Source organism: Lepidochelys olivacea (genome assembly GCF_965140295.1).
Source record: "Lepidochelys olivacea isolate rLepOli2 genome assembly, chromosome: 8".
NCBI lineage: Eukaryota > Metazoa > Chordata > Testudines > Cheloniidae > Lepidochelys > Lepidochelys olivacea.
Genome location: NC_140418.1, coordinates 56,517,489 through 56,542,336, shown reverse-complemented (window position 1 = coordinate 56,542,336; position 24,848 = coordinate 56,517,489). Strand labels below are relative to the sequence as shown.

At 41.8% G+C, this 24,848-nt stretch overlaps 1 protein-coding gene across 1 annotated transcript in view; it reads right to left on the bottom strand.

The window, feature by feature from the left end:
• The window catches only part of HMCN1 (hemicentin 1), a 325,574-nt gene that overhangs the window by 267,277 nt on the left and 33,449 nt on the right, over nt 1-24,848 (bottom strand). The window contains exon 2 of the mRNA XM_084636570.1: nt 4,633-4,703. Within this exon, the coding sequence (XP_084492696.1) occupies nt 4,633-4,703 (71 nt within the window). The remainder of the gene's footprint in view (nt 1-4,632; nt 4,704-24,848) is intronic.

The window sequence follows — 24,848 nt, the reverse complement described above, 5'->3', positions numbered from 1 at the left end:
CTCAGGGAACAGATGGGTAGGATCCCCTGGGGGACTAACATGAAGGGGAAAGGAGTCCAGGAGAGCTGGCTGTATTTCAAGGAATCCCTGTTGAGGTTACAGGGACAAACCATCCCGATGAGTCGAAAGAATAGTAAATATGGCAGGCGACCAGCTTGGCTTAACGGTGAAATCCTAGCAGATCTTAAACATAAAAAAGAAGCTTACAAGAAGTGGAAGGTTGGACATATGACCAGGGAAGAGTATAAAAATAATGCTCGGGCATGTAGGAATGAAATCAGGAGGGCCAAATCGCACCTGGAGCTGCAGCTAGCAAGAGATGTCAAGAGTAACAAGAAGGATTTCTTCAGGTATGTTGGCAACAAGAAGAAAGCCAAGGAAAGTGTGGGCCCCTTACTGAATGAGGGAGGCAACCTAGTAACAGAGGATGTGGAAAAAGCTAATGTACTCAATGCTTTTTTTGCCTCTGTCTTCACTAACAAGGTCAGCTCCCAGACTGCTGCGCTGGGCATCACAACATGGGGAGTAGATGGCCAGCCCTCTGTGGAGATAAAGGTGGTTAGGGACTATTTAGAAAAGCTGGACGTGCACAAGTCCATGGGGCCGGACGAGTTGCATCCGAGAGTGCTAAAGGAATTGGCGGCTGTGATTGCAGAGCCATTGGCCATTATCTTTGAAAACTCGTGGCGAACGGGGGAAGTCCCAGATGACTGGAAAAAGGCTAATGTAGTGCCCACCTTTAAAAAAGGGAAGGAGGAGGATCTTGGGAACTACAGGCCAGTCAGCCTCACCTCAGTCCCTGGAAAAATCATGGAGCAGGTCCTCAGAGAATCAATCCTGAAGCACTTACATGAGAGGAAAGTGATCAGGAGCAGTCAGCATGGATTCACCAAGGGAAGGTCATGCCTGACTAATCTAATCGCCTTCTATGATGAGATTACTGGTTCTGTGGATGAAGGGAAAGCAGTGGATGTATTGTTTCTTGAGTTTAGCAAAGCTTTTGACACAGTCTCCCACAGTATTCTTGTCAGTAAGTTAAAGAAGTATGGGCTGGATGAATGCACTATAAGGTGGGTAGAAAGGTGGCTAGATTGTCGGGTTCAACGGGTAGTGATCAATGGCTCCATGTCTAGTTGGCAGCCGGTATCAAGTGGAGTGCCCCAGGGGTCGGTCCTGGGGCCGGTTTTGTTCAATATCTTCATAAATGATCTGGAGGATGGTGTGGATTGCACTCTCAGCAAATTTGCGGATGATACTAAACTAGGAGGAGTGGTAGATACGCTGGAGGGCAGGGATAGGATACAGAGGGACCTAGACAAATTGGAGGATTGGGCCAAAAGAAATCTGATGAGGTTCAATAAGGATAAGTGCAGGGTCCTGCACTTAACCCGGAAGAACCCAATGCACAGCTACAGACTAGGGACCGAATGGGTAGGCAGCAGTTCTGCGGAAAAGGACCTTGGGTGACAGTGGACGAGAAGCTGGATATGAGTCAGCAGTGTGCCCTTGTTGCCAAGAAGGCCAATGGCATTTTGGGATGTATAAGTAGGGGCATAGCGAGCAGATTGAGGGACGTGATCGTTCCCCTCTATTCGACATTGGTGAGGCCTCATCTGGAGTACTGTGTCCAGTTTTGGGCCCCACACTACAAGAAGGATGTGGATAAATTGGAGAGAGTCCAGTGAAGGGCAACAAAAATGATTAGGGGTCTGGAATACATGACTTATGAGGAGAGGCTGAGGGAACTGGGATTGTTTAGTCTGCAGGAGAGAAGAATGAGGGGGGGATTTGATAGCTGCTTTCAACTACCTGAGAGGTGGTTCCAGAGAGGATGGTTCTAGACTATTCTCAGTGGTAGAAGAGGACAGGACAAGGAGTAATGGTCTCAAGTTGCAGTGGGGGAGGTTTAGGATGGATATTAGGAAAAACTTTTTCACTAGGAGGGTGGTGAAACACTGGAATGCGTTACCTAGGGAGGTGGTAGAATCTCCTTCCTTAGAAGTTTTTAGGGTCAGACTTGACAAAGCCCTGGCTGGGATGATTTAATTGGGGATTGATCCTGCTTTGAGCAGGGGGTTGGACTAGATGACCTCCTGAGGTCCCTTCCAACCCTGATATTCTATGATTCTATGATTTGCTTTTCGCTTCTTTTAATCTAGAAAACAGCACAGTTTTTCAAGTTATTTTTCTCTATGCCAGTTATGAAAAACAAACTTGAGAATGGCAGCCATTTTTAAACTACAACTTTAAGCCAAATGTCAAAACAGGGTTGTTGGGTTTTATTATTCAAAATATATTGTTGTTTTCTCTGAATTTCTAGTTTAGAATTTTCTGCTACATTTTAAATTGTATTCATTATGTTACACAAATGAGCACCACCCATTTACAAGTAGCTTTTTATTAAAAGGATTCATCCTAATGCCAGTTTTCTAAGCCAGATCTGCTCTTCAGCCACAGAAGATCTAGACCTAGTCTCCACTACAGAGTTAAGTCAATGTGCAGCAGCTTACATCAACCTAACTCTGTGAGCATCTACACTAACATGCAGCTCCCACCGAAGTAATTTTCCCACTACACTGACTTAATAACAACTCCACCTCCATGAGATGCATAGCGCTCAAGTCAATGTTGTTAGGTCAACGCAGCGTTGACACTGTGTTGCTTACATCGACGGTTGCTGCCTTTCAGAAATTCTGCCATAATACCACACACTGGCAGTTAAATCAGTGTAAGTGCTTCCGGTGAGGACTCTGACCATCAACACAAGGAGCGTAGTGTGGACGAATAAAACCAATTCAATTACTGTGGTAGCTGTACGTCAATGACTTAATTTTGCAGTGTAGACCTGCCCCGGTCCCACACTACTAAGGCTTGGTCTACACTGGGAACTTACCTCGGTATAACAACATTGCTCAAGCGTGGAAAATCCACACCCCAGAGCAGTGTAGTTACACTGACCTAATCTCCAATGTAGACAGCACTGTGTTGATGGCAGAAGCCCTACCGTTCCTCGGGGAGGTGGAGTACCTATGCCGACAGAAGCAGCTCTCCCACCGGTGTAGGTGGGATCTTCACTAAGTGCTACAGCAACGCAGCTGTGCTGCTGCAGCGCTGTAAATGTAGACAAGCTGTCACTCAGGCAATACTCTAAGAAGGGAAGGATTGAACTTCCAAACACTGCCCCAATCTGGCATGGGAATTTTTCCATTGTTTTAAAGAGGAAATAGACCAGGTCTTATTTGACTAAGGGCTTGTCTACACTGGCACTTTACAATGCTGCAACTTTCTCACTCGGGGTGTGAAAAAACACCCACCTGAGCGCTGCAAGTTTCAGAGCTGTAAAGTGCCAGCATAGAGAGTGCACCCGTGCTGGGAGCCGCGCTCACAGCACTGGTAGCTATTCCCCTCGTGGAGGTGGGCTGGTGCCACAGCAGCACTTTAACGTTGCCAGTGAAGATGTGCCCTAATGGCAGCCCATCCAAATCCTTCACGTAGTGGCCCAATTCTGATCTCATTTACAGCACCTTTAAACCAATGTAATTCCACTGACTGCAAAGGAGTTACTCTTGATGATTTACATCAGTGTAAGACCCGAATCAGGCCCGAAGGTGATTCCCACTCTGAGCCATCTCACTCATGAGCACAGCTAAAGACACAACTTAGGAGATTTGCACGATGACAGAGTGCTTCAAGAACTGTGTCAATCTGATGGAAAATTTACCTTTAATCAGCCTGTTTCAGGTGGTACTCTGGTGGATGATGTCACACAACCTTTGGATATGTATATTAATTGAATTAGATATTTTGTACAGCTGGCTGAAATGTTTCAACACTGCAGACAAATTTTTCCCAAATATAGAAAATTGAAAAATTTCAACAAATTATTTGCAGTGTTTCAACCAGCTGAATTGGAATTAATTTGCAAATTGGATACAATTAACTTAGGCTTGAATAGAGACTGGGAGTGGTTGAGTCATTATATAAAGTAAAACTATTTCCCCTTGTTTATTCCCCCCTTCTACCCACCCACTGTTCCTCAGACGTTCTTGTTAACTCCTGGAAATGTGCTGGAAATGGCCCACCTTGATTATCACTTCAAAAGGTTTTCTCTCCCCCCCCACCACTCTCCTGCTGGTAATAGCTCATCTTAAGTGATCACTCTCCTTACAATGTGTATGATAAACACCCATTTTTTCATGGTCTGTGTGTACATAAATCTCCTCACTGTATTTTCCACTTCATGCATCCGATGAAGTGAGCTGTAGCTCACAAAAGCTTATGCTCAAATAAATTGGTTAGTCTCTAAGGTGCTACAACTACTCCTTTTCTTTTTGCGAATACAGATTAACACGGCTGCTACTATGAAACCAGCTGATAGAATCAGTAAAAAAAAAATTACAAAATAATTCTCAGAATTTTCCAACTAGTTCTTGTATTTTATATTGTTGAACAAGATCAGTAAGTTTAGTCACCCTGCTGTAGAAAAAGTCACATGGGTGTCAATTATGCCCGCAGGTCAGCTAGCGTAATAGGGCCTGACTAGGGCCTCTAGTAGAAACAACAAGTGAGAAAGAAGTCTAAGGAAATAAGGACCATAGCAAGTACCGTATACAGAACAGGTAAGTTACTCACCTGAACATAAAGTTCCCGGAGTTCATACTGAAATTTCTTGGAATCTGTGGTAATTGTTACTGGGCCAATTTCTGGAATGAAAAGAAAAAAAATTCAAATTGTGTAATGAGATTGCAGTAAAATCCCAAAGACTATAAAATTACAGTTCCCCTGAGAGTCCATCATTTCAGTCATACAATCTGGTAGTTTTAAAAGTGTTTTTGTTTTTTGGTTGTTGTTTTTTTTTAAATAAAGAAAAGCAATAACATTGTATTTAATGACAAAAGAGCAGAATACTATTTCAAGGCACTGACCGGTATTGGGCATTATCTTTCCCATCCCCAGCATGCTTGGGGAACATATGCACTACTATACCACACCTTTTGACAGTGAAGCATGCTTCCCTTTCTGCAGCCAGCCAGCTCCAGGTAAAGCAAAATACTACAGCTTTCAATTACTAATTTTTGACACTAAGCACTTTGCATATTAGCACTTGGGAAAGGATAGCCATTTAAATGACTATGTTAAAGGAGAGTTGAGGGGTTATGTGCAACAGAGGGCAGCTGATTTACAGAGAAGGTGGGTCTGATTTTAAGTCTACCAGTCTTGAATAATTAAAAACAACTCTGATAATTTTGTACAAATATTATTCTTAGTTCCATGTGTCTTAAACACATACATATACACTGACCTGTCTGTATGTGTCTATCTCTCTCACATACATGCACTGCTGTTTTCTTTTGCCCCATATTTGTATTACTCCTGGTGATTGGGAAGGGGGAAGTGGTTGCACCAGAAATTAATATGAGTTTGTTTCAGATGTAGTTGTGTGGCTGAGCGTGAGGAAACTGAAGTCCTTTAGCCACAGAACAGATCAGCAAGCTTCTCCCACCAATGTTACACAAATGTACCTCAAGGGCCAGGCCAGGCCTGAAGGACATCTCCCTTCTAGAAAGGAGTACATAGGTCAGCCTCCATGCCTGGTCACTCCCTGGTCTCTCAGAGCAAAAAACTGTCAGCAAAAGCATAAACTAGAAATCAATTCCAATTCTGGGTTTTGTGGTGTAGGCATGTGTCCACTGACAACCAACCTGAGCATCATCAAATTCAACTCAACTGGCCATCAAACCACCAGGAAATAACTTTCAGTAATCACAGGGCTCTATTCATACTGGCAAGTTTAAATATCACCTTAAATATTTAAATAATTAACACCCTGCCCCCAAGCCATCCATTCCCTCCTGATGTCTTCCAAATCATCATCCAGTTTGCTTATAGCAAAATGTTTTCACGAGTGTCCACATTTATTTCCCATCCTTGCTACAAGTTAGAGCTTTTCTAAATGGGGATATATAATAGCTATTCCTGATTAACTATTCCCAATTAGTTGGATGCTCTTAATCTGGAATAAAAGCATCCACATATGAAGTTAATAGTTAATCCACTTTAAATCCACACCCTACCTTATTCCAGATTACCTTTCATGTGTGGACAAGCCTTGAGTGAGCATTTAATATCCATGTAATCTTGATATTTTTTCCTTTCAAACCATCCAGACAAAGCTTCACTTGATAGCACTTTCAGCAGCAACCGTGGCTGCAATCTAGTATGATCACACACAAGGGTTTATTTTGGGGCTGTGTTTATGAACGCCTGGCACTGTGTAGTTTTCACTTGGTTTACAAAGGTCATCAGAGAGATCACACAAAATATTTCCTAGTGTTATGATCTTATAGATGCCTTAAGACTTTTATTATGGCTTTGATTTGAGCCATTTATCCATAAATGCTCTTTGTTAAACTATTTAACATGTTCATTAAAAAGCTGTTGATTTTAAGAACACTGTTCTTCTTTGAGTAATTTTGTTTCCCCTTTTCCCACCCTAATCCTGCCTCGCATTCACTCACCGACTCATTTCCTCTTCTTCCTTTCAGCTTCTTTAAAAGCATATGCCTGCAAGTTGTTTCCAAACTGCTTAGGTTGAGGTCTATCCATTGACAACCATTGTTCTTAATATAGGCAATGTGTGGTATTATATATATATATGCCTATATTAAGAACAATATTATATATATATATATATATAATGTGTGGCATATTATATATGCGCATGCATGCATACAGTAACCACCAGCTCATTTATTTCTTCATCCACTCTACGAACTAGACTTTTAAATCCCAGAGCAGTAAGTGCTTTTGAAAATATTTTCTCTGCTTATCAAAAAGAGATCTAGAAACCCACTATTGGAGACATGGAGCCAGATCCTTAGCTGATTTAAATCACAATAGCCAATTTAAACCAAGTGAAGATCTTGCCCAGTTTTAAAAAGGGAGTGGACCCCTGTCTTTGAAAGTGAACACCAAAAAAAGACAAATATCTGTACAATTAGTTTTCATCTTGATTTTATGGTTGATTTTTTTCCCCACCAGATAAGTGGAGCAGTTCCACTCCAATTACTTGCATCTCATACCTGCTGGACATACAAACATTGACAGGGTGGCTACATTCATAATTTTCGTCCATAAGGTCATTTCCCATTATTGCATACTGGCAACCGGGACTGAAATTCCATAACAAGCTTGAGAGAGGAAAAAAATGGGATTCAAGCTTCTTCACAGAATAATTAATTTGGATTTTAACTCAAGATGGTGAAGTTGTCAATATACAGTAAACATTAATTTTAAACACTCTTAGAAGTTTAGCACATGCGTACGCTGCCTGTGTCAGAGTCAATGAAATTGCCATGTTATTGCTAAACCAGAGAGTAATAAAACAAAAGACAAGTGCTAGATATAGTGAACACTGATAATGATGAAGAGGTACTCTCTCCATTTCAGAGGCACTACGCATGACTCTCAGGCTTTGTCTACACTGGATTTTCGTCAGTGAAACTTGTGTCATTCAGGGGTGTAAAAAAAACCACACACACACGCCGAACGACAAAAATTTTACCAACGAAAAGTGCCAGTGTGAACAGCACTTCGTTGGCGGGAGAGCTCTCCTGCTGACAAAGCTACTGCCACTTGTTGGGGGTGGAAGTTTTTTTTTCTCGGCAGGAGAGCTCTATGCTGCCAACAAAAAGTGGCTACACTGTGTTCCTCTTAGTGGCACAGCTGTAGCGGCACAACTGTGTCACTAAAAGGCACGGAGAGCTGACTTGGCCTTAATACCCTGCCACAGTGCTGGAAGGAATGTAAGGGGCATTCTTGGTAACAGTTACCATGCAACACAATACAACTTTATCTTGTATATCAGACTTCATAAACACTATACAAAATACTTTATGGAATTAAATTACACAAGATATCACCATATGCACTTGGGGAAAAACTGCAGAGAGCGCCCAGCCAGACACTGCAGCAGACAGGGACAGAAGCAGCCAAAGCAGAGATCTCTGGTCACGTACAACTATATAATATTCTTGGACTTTCACTGCCCTTCACTGATTGACTGTTTGCTCCAACCCTCTCCACCCCTGCCCTGTCCCCCTTGCCCTGCTTTTCTTTCCATTCAGCTGATCCCCCACAAGTAAATCCACCACCTCCATCCCCCCAAAAAGTAGAACATAACATTTTCCCCCATCAAACTGTTCACTCAGCTTGAGTGTTCTATTCCTTCCTCACTCAGTATCTTTTCTATTGAGACAATCTTGTCACATTGTTTCCTTGTACTCTCCCATCTTTCTCTATCCATCTGCTTGTCTTATACTTAGACTGTAAGCTTTTTGGGGCATGGACCTTTTGTCCTGAGTGTATATAGCACCTAGCACTGTGGGGTTCTAGTCCTTGACTGGGGTTTCTAGGCACTATGAGAATATAAATAATAAATTAGTAATCAAAATACCTTTTAGTGCCTGATTTTCAGAAATGTGTATGCATAAATGTTGTATTTATGTGCCTAATTTCTATAGAGTAGTAGTAATTGCACCCAAATAAGTGACCAACTAATACATCTAATTACCAGTTTATCTGCATGCTCAACTGCCATAGTAGTGCATGAAATCACAGTAAACACACACACACACACACAACTTCCAAACAAGTTGCATGCCTTCAACTGAACAGCTGCTGCTTTAGGTTTAATTCATGTTAAAATGTCATGGAACCTGCAAACAGATCATTGGAGTACAGCAAAAGCCATATTTGATTTCATTTTCTGGGTGTTAAATTGCTTCCGAGGTGAAGGGAAGCTAGAAAATTTTCTAATGTGAATGCATACATTCAGGTGCTTAAATATAGATTAAAGGGACTAACTTTAGGCACCTACACTGGCAAAGCTGGGATTTCATTCATTATGGAGGTTTCCTCCATTCTTCATTACTCTGATGCTTTTCTCTCCCCACACTCCACAACTGAGGCTATGTCTACAATACAAAGTTAAGTCGACGCAAGTTATGCCAGTGATCATAAACTGCTATAATTATATCGCTTGTGCATATTCACACAACATTCCTTGTGTTGGTGGAGTGCATCCACAGTTGGCACTCTAGCATCAGTGGAGAGAGCAGTGCACTGTGGGTAGCTATCCCACGGTGCAACTCACCACCTTCTGCAGCTAGGAGTTGTGAGGAAGCGGAGTGGATTGCAGTGCATCATGGGAGCAGGCTCAACGTCCCACATTGCAGTATTTTCTGTCCCATCATTCCATGGTCTTCCGACTACGTTTCACGCCCTTTTTCAACAGCCCCTGTATACTGTTTGTCTGCCATCTCTTCCTGAAACCATGGATCCTGCACTGCTCTCTAGTGTTGTGATCAGTGTTAGGAACACAATGCAGCTGATCATACAGTATTATATGACCTTCAAATCTGAATAGGAATCCATGGTGCCTGTCCTCCTGCGTGCCATGGAAAGAAAATTCCAGATTATTTTTGGCATTCACAGAGCAGCTGCACACAGTGGACCATCGCTTTTGGACTCAGGAAACAAGCACTGAGTGGTGAGATCGCGTTGTTACGCATGTCTGGGATGAGGAGCAGTGGCTGCAGACCTTTCGGAAGTGCAAAGCCACCTTCCTGGAACTGTTTGTGGAGCTCACCCCCGCCCTGTGGCACAAGCACACCAAAATGAGAGCTGCCCTCTCGGTGGAGAAACGTATGGCAACTGCTGTGTGGAAGCTAACAAGTCCAGACTGCTACGAGTCAGTAATGAATCGGTTTGGAGTCACTGTAGGCGTTGCATTCATGCAAGTGTGCAGGGCCATTAATCACATCCTGCTATAAAGGACTGTGAGTCTTGAAAATGTGTGTGAAATAGTGGCTGGCTTTGCGGCAATGTGATTCCCTAACTGCAGCAGGGCAATAGATGGCATGCATATCCTAATTTTGGCCCCAGACCATCTTCTGACAGAGTACATCAATAAGAAAGGGGTACTTTTCCATGGTATTACATGTGCTTGTGGATACCAGGGTCATTTCACTGATATTAATGCTGGGTGGTCAGAGAAGGTGCATGCCACATGCATCTTCATGAACATGGGCCTATACTGAAAACTGAAAGCAGGGACTTTCTTTGCAGACCAGAAGGTACTAATGCAGGATACTGAATTGTCCATAGTGATCCTGGGAGCCCAGTGTACTTCTTACTCCCATGAAGCCTTACACGGGAAACCTAGACAGCGGCAAGGAGCACTTCAACAATAGCTGAGCAGGTGCAGAATGAGCACTGAATGCGTGTTTGTCAAATTAAAGGCTCACTGGCATTGCCTTTATGGCAAGTTAGACCTCAGTGAGGAAAATATTCCCATGGTCATAGAGGCCTGCTATATACTGAATAATATTTGTGAAGCTAAGGGGGAAAGTTTCCCTAGGGATTGAGCATGGATGCAGATCGCCTAGCAGCTGATTTTGAGCAGCCAGGTACCAGGACTATTAGAGGGGGACAAGAGTGGCTATTCGAATCAGGGAGGCTTTGAAGCACCATTTTGACAATGAGCACCAGTAATGTGTCTTTATGTAATGCATTCTGCCATGTTTTGTTTACTTGCCATCTGAAATAACCATTTTGATTGCTTCCTGACTGTGATTTGTAGTCTGCAAATGTGCCAATTGCCACAGCAGCAACTACTGTGTGTAGGAGACAAAAAGTTTTATTTTGTTTCAGAAAGGGTTTTTTTAAAAAACAGGAATAAGCAACAAACAGAAAATGCCTTCTTGAAAGGGACAAAACAGTGAGAGGAGCACTCTCTTGAGGGAGGCTCTCATAGCTGTCTGCAAGTCCAGCTATCACTGGGGAACTTGTCCGACGGGAACGGCCTTACTGGATCAGACCAAAGCCCATCTAGCCCAGTATCCTGTCTTCCAACAGTGGCCAGTGCCAGGTGCCCCAGAGGCAATGAACAGAACAGGTAATCATCAAGTGATCCATTCACTGTAGCTCATTCCCAGCTTCTGGCAAACAGAGGCGAGACACACCATTCCTGCCCATCCTGGCTAATAGCCATTGATAGACTTATCCTCTATGAATTTATCTAGTTCTTTTTTGAACCCTGTTATGGTCTTGGCCTTCACAACATCCTCTGGCAAGGAGTTCCACAGGTTGACTGTGCATTGTGTGAAGAAATTCTTCCTTTTATTTTAAATCTGCTGCCTATTAATTTCATTTGGTGACCCCTAGTTCTTGTGTTATGAAAAGTAGTAAACAACACTTTCTTATCTACTTTCTCTACACCAGCCATGATTTTATAGACCTCAATTGTATCTCCCCTTAGCAATCTCTTTTCCAAGATGAAGAGTCCCAGTCTTATTAATCTCTCTTCATACGGAAGTCATTCCATACCCCTAATCATTTTTGTTGCCCTTTTCTAAACCTTTTCCAATTCCAATATATCTTTTTTGAGATGGGGTGACCACATCTGCACACAGTATTCAAGATGTGGGTGTATCTATGGATTTATATAGCTGCAACATGATATTTTCTGTCCTATTATCTATTGCTTTCTTAATTATTCCCAGCATTCTGTTCGCTTTTTTGACTGCCGCTGCACATTGATTGGATGTTTTCAGAGAACTATCCACAATGACTCCAAGATCTCTTTCTTGAGTGGTAACATCTAATTTAGACCCCATCATTTTATATGTATAGTTGGGATTATGCTTTCCAATGTGCATTACTTTGCATTTATCAATGTTAAATTTCATCTGCCATTTTGTTTCCCAGTCACCCAGTTTTGAGAGAATGTGTGTGTGGGATTTGAGGAGGGCATGGTAAGCAGTTTTGTATGGGCTGGGGGCAGGAAGCATGCATGTGTTCTGCTTGCAGCACGATTAAGAACTTCAACATCTCTGTGTGGTCCTCACCATGGTCAGCTGGAAAGAAGCAATGTGAGTAGTCAATGCTGAGCAAACAGGAAGTGGGATTTCAAAAATTCCCAGGCCTTTCAAGGGGGAGGGGCAGATGCCTTTGTACCTGGGTGCAGGGCACTGGAGTTTGAACTGCTAACCAGAGCGGTCAGGCTGGGAATTGTGGGACTCCTCCTGGAGGTTATCTGTGGCCGCATAACTAAGCACGGTGTCTACACTGACACTGCAGCGATCTAACTTTGCTTCAAAAAGCTCTACACCTCTCATCAAGGTGGTTTTATTTTTTTGGAGTAGCAGGAGAGTTACATCGGCAGGAGGAGCATTGCAGTATGTATGCGTCTTTTGTCAATGAAAGCCAGCTTTTGTCAACACAACTGGGTAAGGTCGACAAGGCCTGATTTTCCAACAACCGGGACGCTTGATAGGGCTACATCCTGATAGTTCACATTGATAAGGCTGTAATTGTATTCCTTTGTTCTGAAACTACGTTATAAATGTCAAGTCTTCCAAAGTAACCTTGGGGATTTTAGGTCTGTCTCACACACACACACACACACACACACAAAATTGATTACATATGAAAGGATTTTTTTTAAAAAGGAATGGTTGCATGTTATTGAACAAAGACTGGACTTTCTAAAACTGTAAAACCAGAAAACTCAACTTAATACAACCAATGTGGTGTTTGGTCAGTTGCTTAGGGACAGGCTCAAACACCACTACATAGAATTGTCTGCCAATGAATTTGACAGCGATTAAGAATGTTGATATTTCCCTCCCAAGACAAGTTTGAAAAAACCACTCCTCAGTAAATAAACAGGAAAAGTTCTCAATAAGTAAACTGATAAATTGCTCACTTTGGTGTATTTAAAGGACTTCCCACACTGTCATCTGGCTGCATGTTTACATGAGAGCTGGAGAGTGACCACTCTGGGAAATCCTAAAATCGCCCTGATTACACAGATAGCTCAAACGCTGCTATGCTATTTGTAGTTTTGGCAAACAGCAATTAATCCACATACAATACAAAACATCTATACAGTAGAGATTTGGTATGGAGGGCTGAATGGTCCAGAAAACTAGTAAAGACATATGGAGTGTTTTCCCTCTTTGCCATCAATTCAGTAGTGGCTGAAAGTTGTTTGTTACCATATGATGGATGTTTGGCAGCCTATGTGAAATATGTGGCCTTTGTCCAGTTCTACAGCACAAAACTACAATCACATGGGAATTAAAGCAGACCAACTAAAGTTCTGATTGGTCTGTGAACTATATTCTTACCCTGAGTGTTCATTCCTCCAGGTTAGCATGGGGGCATGTTAGCAAAGGCAGCATCAAGGAAAACTGACTACGATGCCCAGGCTTCACCTTATTATGAATAAAGGCCTTATTCTATGGTCATTCAATAGATTTTTCTATATGAGGCCTGAGCTGGTTCAGGATTGGGACTTAAGGCATTAAACCAACCATGAGAAACTTAATTATGAAAGGCAGGTGGCCTTTACTAACTTCCTGTTTTCATCATGCCATTGCAGTACAATACCTACTAGCCCAAATTCTCCCATTTACTGGCATAAATTTGAAGTAGCAGCAGGGTTTTACCAGAGTTACATCTATATAAGAGAGCAGACTTTGGCCCTATGTACCTTCAAAACTGTCCAGCTACAAGCACATTTGGCCCTTTCTTTTCTAGCTAGTATGTGACTCATGAAGGAAATAAACCAGTTTTCCCCCATACAACAATGCACTTTCCTTTAGTTTAGATGGTCTTAAGATTAAAATGAGTAACACTAACCAATCCCATTACTTATTAGTTCATATTGTACAGTATATTGCTGTTTTACATTAAATTGAAGTCAGATACTAAAATGCTACCTTTGAAAGAAATGTTTAAGACAAGACATCATTGAGACTATCCAGTTTAGAATATGCATTTTTTGAAAATGAAAAATACATACACTGCAAAGCAAAATAAAATAATGCACACACCATGAAAACCGTACAGCCTTATTATATAACCACCACTCTTAAGAGATCACCCCTCAAAGTTAAGTATAATTCTGCTCTACACCTTAATTAGAAAGCTGCCTTTAGTAAGCAACTGATTGTTATTGTTTTCACTGTACAGTGTACCCTACATTTGTCCTTTCAATTAAAGTGAAACCTGTAAATCAGAACTCTGTATAGTAAGGCCAGAATGTGCAAATGCGAGTGCCTACAATTAGCTACATAAATCTATATTTAGTCAAGTAACAAGTGTCTTGGTTTTCATACATGTTGAGCAATCCTGCTTTCCGGGGGAGTTTGGAGTGCTTGGCTCAGGAAAAGTCAGAATACTTGATTAGGGGAAGATTTTCAAAGGCACAAATGGCAGTCAGGTAACCTCATGTAAAAATGTTGGCATAAGTACATTATGCTGGAAAAATCCTATAGATGGTAATGACCTCCAGTACTGCTTCCTGTCCCATACCTGAAAATCTGCCAAATATACCCATATGTAATAGGCTGTGGGAGTGGTCTCCAGACAGGAAGAAGTTACCCACTCACCCTTTTTATGGGGAATGCTTCACCAGTAACAGCCTCAGACCTGAGGCCTACAGCCCCTGTCTCCACTTGAATTGTGACTCCAAGAAACTCACTTTTCCTGTTATCTAAGTTGTAACAGATAGGAGTAGCATAAATCTGAATTAGGGATGTAAATATTGTTTACCCAGTTAACCGATTAAAGGGAGAGGGGCTGGGGCTGCTTTGGCCAGCAGGCAGGTGGGTAGGGCTGTTCCTGGAGTCAGCCGGCATGCCCCAGGGCTGCTGCTAGGGTTGGCCAGCTGGCATGGCCCAGGGCTGCTGCTCCAGCCGGGGGGCTGTGGCTGGGGTTGACCAGCTGGCCAACATGGCCCAGGGATGCTGCTTCGGCCAGCCAGCAGGGCTGGGGTCAGCCAGCTGGTGTGGCCTGGGCCTGCGGCTGGTGTCGGCCGGCGGGGCCAAGATCGGCCAGCCAGGGGCTGGGGGTTAACAGTTATGCTGGGTTAACCAGTAAGACTAATGCTTACTAGTTAACCAATTAAACATTTACTATTTTACATCCCTCGTCTGAATATGGGATAAGTTGTGGACAATGCAATATTGCACGTGGAGTGTCATGTGAAAATGGTGAAGAATCACAGGAAGAGTTGCTTTCCACTAATACTGAACAAGCAACTATATTAGAACAACAAAAATAGTGTTATCCCTTAAACTTCTCTCTGACTCACTGTAGAGCTTCTGCCTCTAACCTTCCCATGTCCCATATGTGTGGCTACTAGCTACAGATTTGAAGAACCAGTACACATTTCTCCTTTCATACTCAGATGAGTGGCTTATTCTTGGGGGAGGGGCATGTAAGGAGTAACCTTAAATACCAAGGATAGAATTGGGCCCTCTGTTCTGGGACTTCACCCAACTAATGTGCAGTGAGCTGCAAATGGGTAACATTTTGTGATATTTTCTTTCTCAGTCAACAGAAATTGATAACTATAGATGTGAGGAAGAGGAGGAAAATATCTACTGCCCAAAATCTCTCCACCAGCAGCCTCAGAGAATGTAAGTTAGGGGCATATTAATAATCACCATCTGGGAAGAACAATTTGTAACAAAAGGCGTGATTCTGCAAGATGATGAGCTCCTTAACTCCCACTGAAGTCAATGAAAGTTGTGGGTGCTCTCCACTGCAAAGTTGGCAATAAGCACTTTACAGAAATGGGTAAACAGTTTATCTACCCAACAAAAGCCCATGTGATATATGCTCCACTGGAATCTTTACATACATAAGCAGTCAATGATTCATTTCAACTATAGCTTGGTGAATGCTCCTTACAATCATCAATTCCTCCCTTGAGCTCTTATCCAAAACCCAATGACCTCAGTGGGCACTGGATCGAGCCTTTGCTGCCGAGTGGCTCAGTAGTTGAAAGATTTCATAAACTATTAAAATTTCTTCCTACATAATATCCTCTAATGACTCAGATGCTCTTGGATCTGAGCCTTCGGCCTGGGTTTAATTATATTCATTTCAGAAAAGCCCCAGAACTGCAATGAGCAACATTTACAAGATCATTTCATGGGGAGGGAGAGGAGTGGCAGTGAGAGAAAGACATGTTTTTTTCAATTGCAGTGACTTTTTACTATTTTTAGCCTTAATTGAGGCTAAAAAATAATAACTTTAAATTACAAAATTCACTTTACTTAAGAAGGATACTAATGAGAGATTTGTTTAAAGGAGTGTGACTGGATACAGAACTTTTCACCTCCAGGTTGATATTCAAATCAAAACCAGATATCAGGTGCTAACAACGTTCAAAGACTGACTTATTTGGTGACCTAAGCCACATGAGTTGGTGGCCTCAGTCCAGTCCTTACTGGATAGTATCATATCCCAGTTACCAACCTCACTGCACCCTCATTCCAGTTTCAGCAGAGAGGCCAAGGTATGAATAAACCCTTAGACTGAACTGCCCTCTCATGCCTAGAGGCAGCCCCTCCAGAACAAATCTGAGGCCCATTGACAAGGCAGTGGACAGATAAGTTGCACTTCTGCTTTCCCTACTCCATGGATGCTGCAGAAAAAGGACATCAGCCTGTGTGTGTTAATCTGGCACCCTTCAAAAGCAGTGCATTCATTTTTACTAGTAAGTGAATAAGAGAACACACAGGAAGTTCTTAAAAAGACATCACCAAAGTTATGCATTAGTAAAGGACACAGCCTCCCACATAACACTGAAAGATAACAAAACATAGACACTAATGCTATCATGTGACACCACAGGACAGCACAAAATCTTTCAAGCTGGGATTTTGAACAGGAGACTAATGGAGTTAGGTGCCCACATCGAATTGAGATTCAGTGGGAGCTGGCTGCTTATCTCCCTTTAAGCGCCTTTGAAAATCCCAGCCCTGTAATGACTCCTTGATGTTTCCCTTGTGCACATGTAGAACTTTACCTGAGGGTTTCAGCTTTAAAAAATAAAAGTTGTTCAAAATTCTTGTAAAACAAAACATAACATGGAGATCGGCAAAATTCTTGAGGGACAAAAATTGATAAGGCTCCTGTGTCCAATGTAACTAGTGCTAAATTTAGCTGGTGGATGCAAAACACCAATGTTTGCAATGTATATTAACTAAATGCAATAAGGAATAGTAACGAAGTGTGTGCTCATTCATCCACAATGGAGAGTAGCCTACATGAATTTAATATATTATATACTCTTCCCTTTTTAAAAAAGTACAGTGATATCACTCAGACTTGACAGATATACTCAGCCTCTATTTGGGGGAGTGCAAAATGTAGTTATGATCACATTGTAAATTCCTGATTCTCTCAGTTGGACAACTCTAATAAGTAGCGCTTTATTGCTCTTGGTGCCTCTAATTTGGAGGACATTATACAGTACCCAGTATGGAGTCAGGGAATTATTAGCTGGGATTTAAACTAATGAAATACAGTTTAAATTAAATAAGCTTTAAGGTTTAACTCTAGTTCCAAGAAAAATACACCACTTAGAAGCACATCCTCTCTGGTAGACAGAAAACTTATCATTATTGGCAAACAAACATGGAAAGCTGGAGGCCAAGAACCCTGACTCCATGTGGTTAAAAAACAAGGCAGTGCCAATGGGCATAAACGTTACAATGTTTAAAAGGATTAATGTAAGCCAAGTCTTCCTTTTGTGGGGGAACAAATGAATTTCCAGGATCCTGAAATTGATGCGTGACGCACCTTCCAACCTATTCAGTTGAACCTTTTGAACTGCCCTGTAGCTAGGTCTGGTCTCGGTAAGGGGTCCAGCATCATCATTTCTGAAATGACTTTGCTGGTTTCCATCCAGTTCTCAATGGATGATTGCCTAAATTACAAAAACAACGGCCATAGTTGGCAAGTCAGTTGATAAGTCCCACAAAAGAGGCCACAGGACTGAAGGAGCCATGAAGAGCGAATGAGTCTCACATTTTTAGGTGATTCTCAAGGTCTGAGTTGAGCCACATTTGTGAGGCATTGTGGGTAAATTCTGATTAGCTGCTCCCAGTACTGCACCTCTTCTGTGCATAAACGATTTTAGTTTTCAAGGCTGTCAACCTACCACTTTTCAAGAGTATAGAAGTTCACACACTATTTATCTTTTCCAGATAAAGTACAGTACCAGCAAAATAAAAATACTTTTCTTTACTCTATTATATCCAAGCTTTACCCAACTAATTTGCTTCTTTCAATCTAAACTAAAAGATAAACAACTGATAAGAACCAAACTTACTGTACTGCTTCCTTACTGTACTGAGTAGCATGCAATGACAACTATTTACTGAAACTGATCTATGTTCCTAACACATACTGGACGTCTAAAGGGTTATCAGATTATTTTTTGGTTTTGTTTTTTTCCCTGTTAATGGCAATCTTTTTGCAACCCAGGAACAAAATTTTACAGTTCTTTATCCATGATGAACTAAAGCTCAGTGCAGGGCTATGTTGTATGAAACTATTTCTGTCTCCTCTTTTGCTGTGTATATATTGGCAATGCTTTTTCAACACTTGTAATGTTGCTCGAGGAAGAAATAATGCTTAAGAAGAGGGCAGGATTAAATATAGCTACAAACTGTGCAATGCTATTTTGGGACAGACAGTCTGAATATTTTATTCTTTGAATGTTAATTCAAGGAAGATTGGAAACTATTTTTAAATTTAAAACTTAAAACAGTTCATAATATATTAACAAATTAATAGAGTAACATCCAGGACAGATTCCCTTTCCTTTCCTTTTAGATGTGCCCAAGGAACACAATAAAAATTGAAAAAATGGGTGGCTCATTCTAAGACTCCAGCAACAAAACTTTCCTGAAGGATACTGAGTGTTAAACACACTCAGCCACTCACCTATACAAGACAGAAACAGAACAGCACTCCCAACAACAGCTCAGTGTTCTTGCGAGCAGGATTCTGTTACTTAAGAACAACTGACAGGTGATTAACATTTGTGAATGCAATATATACACCAAAAACAGTCATGCTTGTAGCTTCTCAGGCCAGGATTTCCCTACACCGCCCCTGAATTTTCCCAACACCACCCCTCCCCCCAAGTTTTGTGAACTAGTTACATGCAATCTTGCCACTTTAGTGATTGTTTGGAAATTTGAATTGAAATTGAAACATTAATACACACTTTAAAAGCATATAAAGTATATGATAAAATACGTGTATCTGAAAAAGTATAATAGATTTGAAAAGTATGAACACAGACTAGCTTCCTTATACAGCTTTTGTTTTTTGTGACTGTCAGTGCATTCATTTTGGTGATGTTGGGCCAACCTAATAATTTCAAATTATGATTTGTAAGCAAAGTCTAAATGAGCTCTCCCTGACAGCTAGTGATGAGCTGGGGGAAAAGGTTTCAGGACCAAACTGTATTTACATTCACACCTAATCTACCCAGGTATCCAGAAAACAGAGCTGTGTTGCCCAAGTGATAGATTTTGGCTGGGGTTGAGTTACAAATCACTTCAATGCGTGGGGTAATGAAATGTTGTTGTTTTTATTGTACAAGTAAAGGACAGTAGAACTGTACTTAGCCTGTGCTGATTGAGGGCATCGAGAGAAGGTGGGGACAGGTGTTTTGCTTGACAGTCTGCCTGAGTCACAAGTACTATTTGACCTGCCCCTCTCCACTGTTTATGAAGCCTAATCAGCTCTGTCTTTAGAGAGTCTTTTGGTTTGTTAAGTGACCACTAGAGCTGAAATCTCTGATAATCAGGTCTAAGTGCTTAGATCTGCTGTGGGACAGTGTTTCTGTGGAAGAGATGGCCCAGTCTGCACTAGTACCGAGGTTCCCCCCAACCCCGAAGAGCTGAAATCACTGAGAGTCAAGTGGAACCGTGAGAGACCGACTCACAGAGGTCACAGTGGCAGGTGGAAGCATAAGGTGACAGTACAGGGCTATTGGGGCAGAGCAATAGAGTGAACGGTGGCATGACAAACAGCGGCCAGAGCACTGGACTTAGTGTGACCAGATGTCCCAATTTTATAGAGACAGTCCCGATTTTTGGGTCTTTTTCTTATATAGGCTCCTATTACCCCCCACCCCGTCCCGATTTTTCACACTTGCTTTCTGGTCACCCTAATTGGACTATGTTTTAGTGACCTTTCTCCAGAAGCTATATTTGTGACTGGGAAACTTATATAAATATATGTTTCCAAGTAGGCAAAGATTTTAAAAAATGCATTATTTGCCAAGATCATTATCTCACATCATCACTATCTTAAGAGGTCATTATCTTGGGGAGTTTCTGTATTAAACTTTTTTTATTATAATTATTTTTATGTAAGAATGGCTACATTGGGTCAGATCAATGGTCCATCTACCCCAGTATCCTGTCTTCCGACAGTGACTGTTCCAGGTGCTTCAGAGGGAATGAACAGAACAGGGAATCATCGATTGATCCATCCCCTATAATCCACTCCCAGCTTCTGGCGAACAGAGACTAGGGACATTCAGATCATGATGTTGCATCCCTGCCTATCCTGGCTAATAGCCATTGATGGACCTATCCTCCATGAACTTATCTAGTTCTTTTTTGAACCCTGTTATAATTTTGGCCTTCACAACATCCCTGGCAAAAAGTTGCACGGGTGACTGTGCGTTGTGCGAAGAAATACTTCCTTTTGTTTGTTTTAAACTTACTGCTTATTAATTTCATTGGGTGACCCTTGGTTCTTGTGTTAAGTGAAGGGGTAAATAACACTTGTTCATTCATTTTCTCCTCACCAATCAAGATTTTATAAGACTCTATCAAATCCACTCTTAGTTGTCTCTTTTCCAAGCTGAAAAGGCCCAGTCTTCTCTCCTCTTATGGAATCTGTTCCATACCTCTAATCATTTTTGTTGCCCTTCTCTGTACCTTTTTCGATTCCAATATATCTTTTTTGAGATGGGGTGACTAGAACTACATGCAGTATTTAAGATGTAGGCATGTCATGGATTTATATAGTAAAAGTGGAGGAGCTTGGTTTGCCAGACTGATGAGCTAAGCCAATACTGACAACCTATAAGAAAAGGCTGCAAAACACCATGCCTCTGGACTGCGTCAACATGCAGAAAGCCTTATAAGCCCGTCACTGTCAAAGCCAATTTTAGAAGAACTTAATGAGGCTGTTAAGAATGCTGGAGACACAACTCAGTTTATAAAAAGAAAAGGAGGACTTGTGGCACCTTAGAGACTAACCAATTTATTAGAGCATAAGCTTTCGTGAGCTACAGCTAGCTTATGCTCTAATAAATTGGTTAGTCTCTAAGGTGCCACAAGTCCTCCTTTTCTTTTTGCGAATACAGACTAACATGGCTGTTACTCTGAAACTCAGTTTATGTGAACCAACATGGGTATTGCATCATACTTTCTATTTAAGCAAGAGATACCACACACTACAAACTAGAGGCCTATGTTAAGTGCATTGTCACTTGTTAATCCTGAAGTTGGACACTGGTTCCGAACTAGACTGGCAAATGCTCACTATCTTTCTGCAAAAAACTCAGCTGACTCTCTTGAAACCAGCGCCACCCAGAGGATTCAGGGGGCTTGGGGTCTTCGGCGGCGGGGGTTCTTCCGCTCCGGGTCTTCGGGGCACTTCGCCGAAGACATGGAGTGGAAAGTCCCCCCGCCGCCAAATTGCCGCCAAAGACCCGGAGCGGAAGAAGCAGCGGCGGGTCCTTCACTCTGGGTGTGTTTGGCGGCTCTGAAAGACCCACCACCACCGAATTGCCGCCGAAAACTCTCATGGGGGCCCCTGCGGGGGCTGGGGCCTGGGGCAAATTGCCCCTCCTGGGCAGCTCTGCTTGAAACATGTGGTGCAACAGTGAAAGACTCAGGAGTTGAAAAAGTGAAGAATTCTTTCACTATATTCAAAATATGTGCATACATGGCCGACAAATGGACCAATGCAAATAGGCATCAAATATTAAGTCATTACGTATGTTATCTTGATGTCCGTGGTAAGCCAGTAGATGCATTCTAGATGTTCAGGTTATAGAAGACACATCAGCTGCATCTGTGACATCTTAGAAGAGTTAAATGCTTGTAAATTGAAGCCCAAACAGATGGCTGCTTGTGCATTTGATGGAGCTACAAACTTCTCTGGAAGAGAAGTGGAGTACAGGCTTTGCTCAGGGAAAAGTGTAACCCTAATCTTTCCTATACACACTGTAGGGGCCATCTACTCCAGCTAGCACTAGTACAAGCTGCAGAATCTTCAAAAGACATTAAAAAGCCACAAATTTAATGGCTTTTTTATACTCTTTTTTCAGCAAGAGTCCAAAAGGACTGAATATTTTGGAAACAGATAGAAGATACACTGGGACTGAAGTTCAAATGAGTCCAACTTGGGAAAACCTGCTGGCTTTCTCATGAGTGATTCTTGGTAGTTGTTTTAAAATTACTGCAACCGTTATTACTGGCTTTAGAAAGTATCCACCAAGATAGGACAGATCTAAGTAGTGAGGCTGGTGGAGTACTTTTGTTACTAAGTTCAGAGAAGACTATCGCCAATCTCTCTCTTGTAAACCTACTGTTGAAACCACTTAGGTCATTAAACAATGCAATCCAGGCATCTGCTACAACAGTAGTAGATCTTTGTCCAGAAATAGAAGCTATCCTTGGATCAATCAGAAATATTCATTGAAAATGTACGGGAAGAAGCAAAGACTTCAGTCCAGAAGCTGACTAATGAAGATACTTATATTGACTCCATAAGTGAAGAGGACAAGAAGTGTTTGTTAAGCCAGCTGAAAAAGTACAAACACTTGATTCTTACAAATCTACAATAGAGATTTCTGGATTCTGTTCAACCTCCATGTAGCTTTCACAGATGCCTTGTCTTGTAAAACACCTACAGTTGGGTGGAGTGAGGCACTACCAGCAATGGGGCTGCCATGTGATCAGGGCAGAACAGAGAATTTTGAACACAGAGTGGAATATCATATGATGAACGAATGAAGATTTAATTTCAACTTCTTTATCATTACTAGTGATTCGACCCAATCTTTGTGCTATGTTTCCTGGGGTGAAAGTAGGAATTCATCTCTTGCTAATCCCAGTCACAACAGCTACAGTTGAGCATATTTTTTCCTCATTGAATAGAATTTTGTGTTCTGAAAGAAGTTGCCTTCTGCCTGATCATGAGCATATTATGAAGGACTGGAAGTAAGGGACACACAAGATGACACCAAAGAGTGCAAAATTACAACAAGAAACCAAGACTGATGTAGATGTAGTGCTTCATAGTAGGCTTGAGTAGCCAACTTTAATTTTTGTGATGGCTTTAAAACATGAGTTAAATCTAATAAAATGGTCGTGAAACATTTTTCAGTTTTTACTACGGTGCCATACAGCCCATCTTTGCCCTCATGGTCTCAGCCCTCATCAGCCCTCACCCGCCCCCCCGAATATTCCAACACCCTCCCTAATTTCAATTACTGGGAAAACACTCTCAGGGTAGGTCTTCATTGCAGAGTTAAGCAATCTACACTCAAGTTACTCCACTGGAGTTAGCCTAGCTCTAGTGAGAATGGGCACACTGTGAAATAACACCTTAGTTGCTGTGTCCACATTAGCACTGTACTTACTGTATGTGGCACTAAGATTTCAGGTGGGCACCCACATCCCATGATTCTTAGCAATATAGTCAACTGAGCTGTTTATTAATTCTTTCCCAGTGAATTGTGAACAAACTCATCTATCCTTTCTGGGCACACGTGGGAAGCTGTGGGAAGGTATCATAGGATGAGTGGCATTTCACTGGCACCAACTGCATCCACACTAGACAGTGGTTGCGTTAGCAGCTTGTGAGTTATGTCCACCTGAGCTTTAACCTATACCCAGTCAACTGAAGTTAGAAGTACCACTGCACTTGAGTTAAGGGTTTTGTGTGTGGACAAGGATGTTGCCCTAACACTACTCAAGTTAGAACTTGAGTTCACTTTGCAATAAAGACAAGCTCTAAGGACAGGAGAGCAACATGTGATAGGCACGGCAGGGGGAGGTCCTTGAGCACACAGGCACTGCCCTGCCTGCCATCAGTTACACCAGCAGAGCTGCCTGCTGTTTCCCCTTCAGATGGTCTGAATACTCTACAGGGATAACAGGAGAGTGGGTTGGGAGAAAACCTGGATTTGTGCTGGAAATGGCCCAACTTGATTATCATACACATTGTAAGGAGAGTGATCACTTTAGATAAGCTATTACCAGCAGGAGAGTGGGGTGGGGGGAGAGAAAACCTTTTGTAGTGGTAAACACCCATTTTTTCATGCTTTGTGTGTATAAAAAGATCTTCTGTACTTTCCACAGTATGCATCCGATGAAGTGAGCTGTAGCTCACAAAAGCTTATGCTCAAATAAATTGGCTAGTCTCTAAGGTGCCACAAGTACTCCTTTTCTTTTTGAGAAACCAGAAAGCCACACTTATTTTGTATTTAAATTGACTAGGATAGGAATTGGAATCAGAGACATTCCTGGCTTTCAAGGACACAATCACTCTAGACCAAGGCTATCCTTACATCAACAGTTTGTGATTCTTTTACCTACTTTGTATTATAAAAACTAAATTAAGAACTGTTCAGTGTATCATGTATAGGTGTTCTTGTTTGGTTTTGGTGGGGGGGGGGAAGTGAGTTGAAAGGTGACAGGATAGCATAGTTGTCATTCACTGGAAGATCATATGCAGTTCCAGTGAATTTTAGTTTGTTTATAGTTTCTTCTTCCCATTCCCCATATGAGGGTGAGAAAACAAAAATAAAGATAACCTAAAATCCACCCAAATGCACATAAGCCCCCAACACTACTTTATTTGAAAAAATGTCCCTTGAAAATTTTTTGCTCTCTCATCCCCAAATCATCCCAGAACTGGTCAGTATAATAATTCAGAGC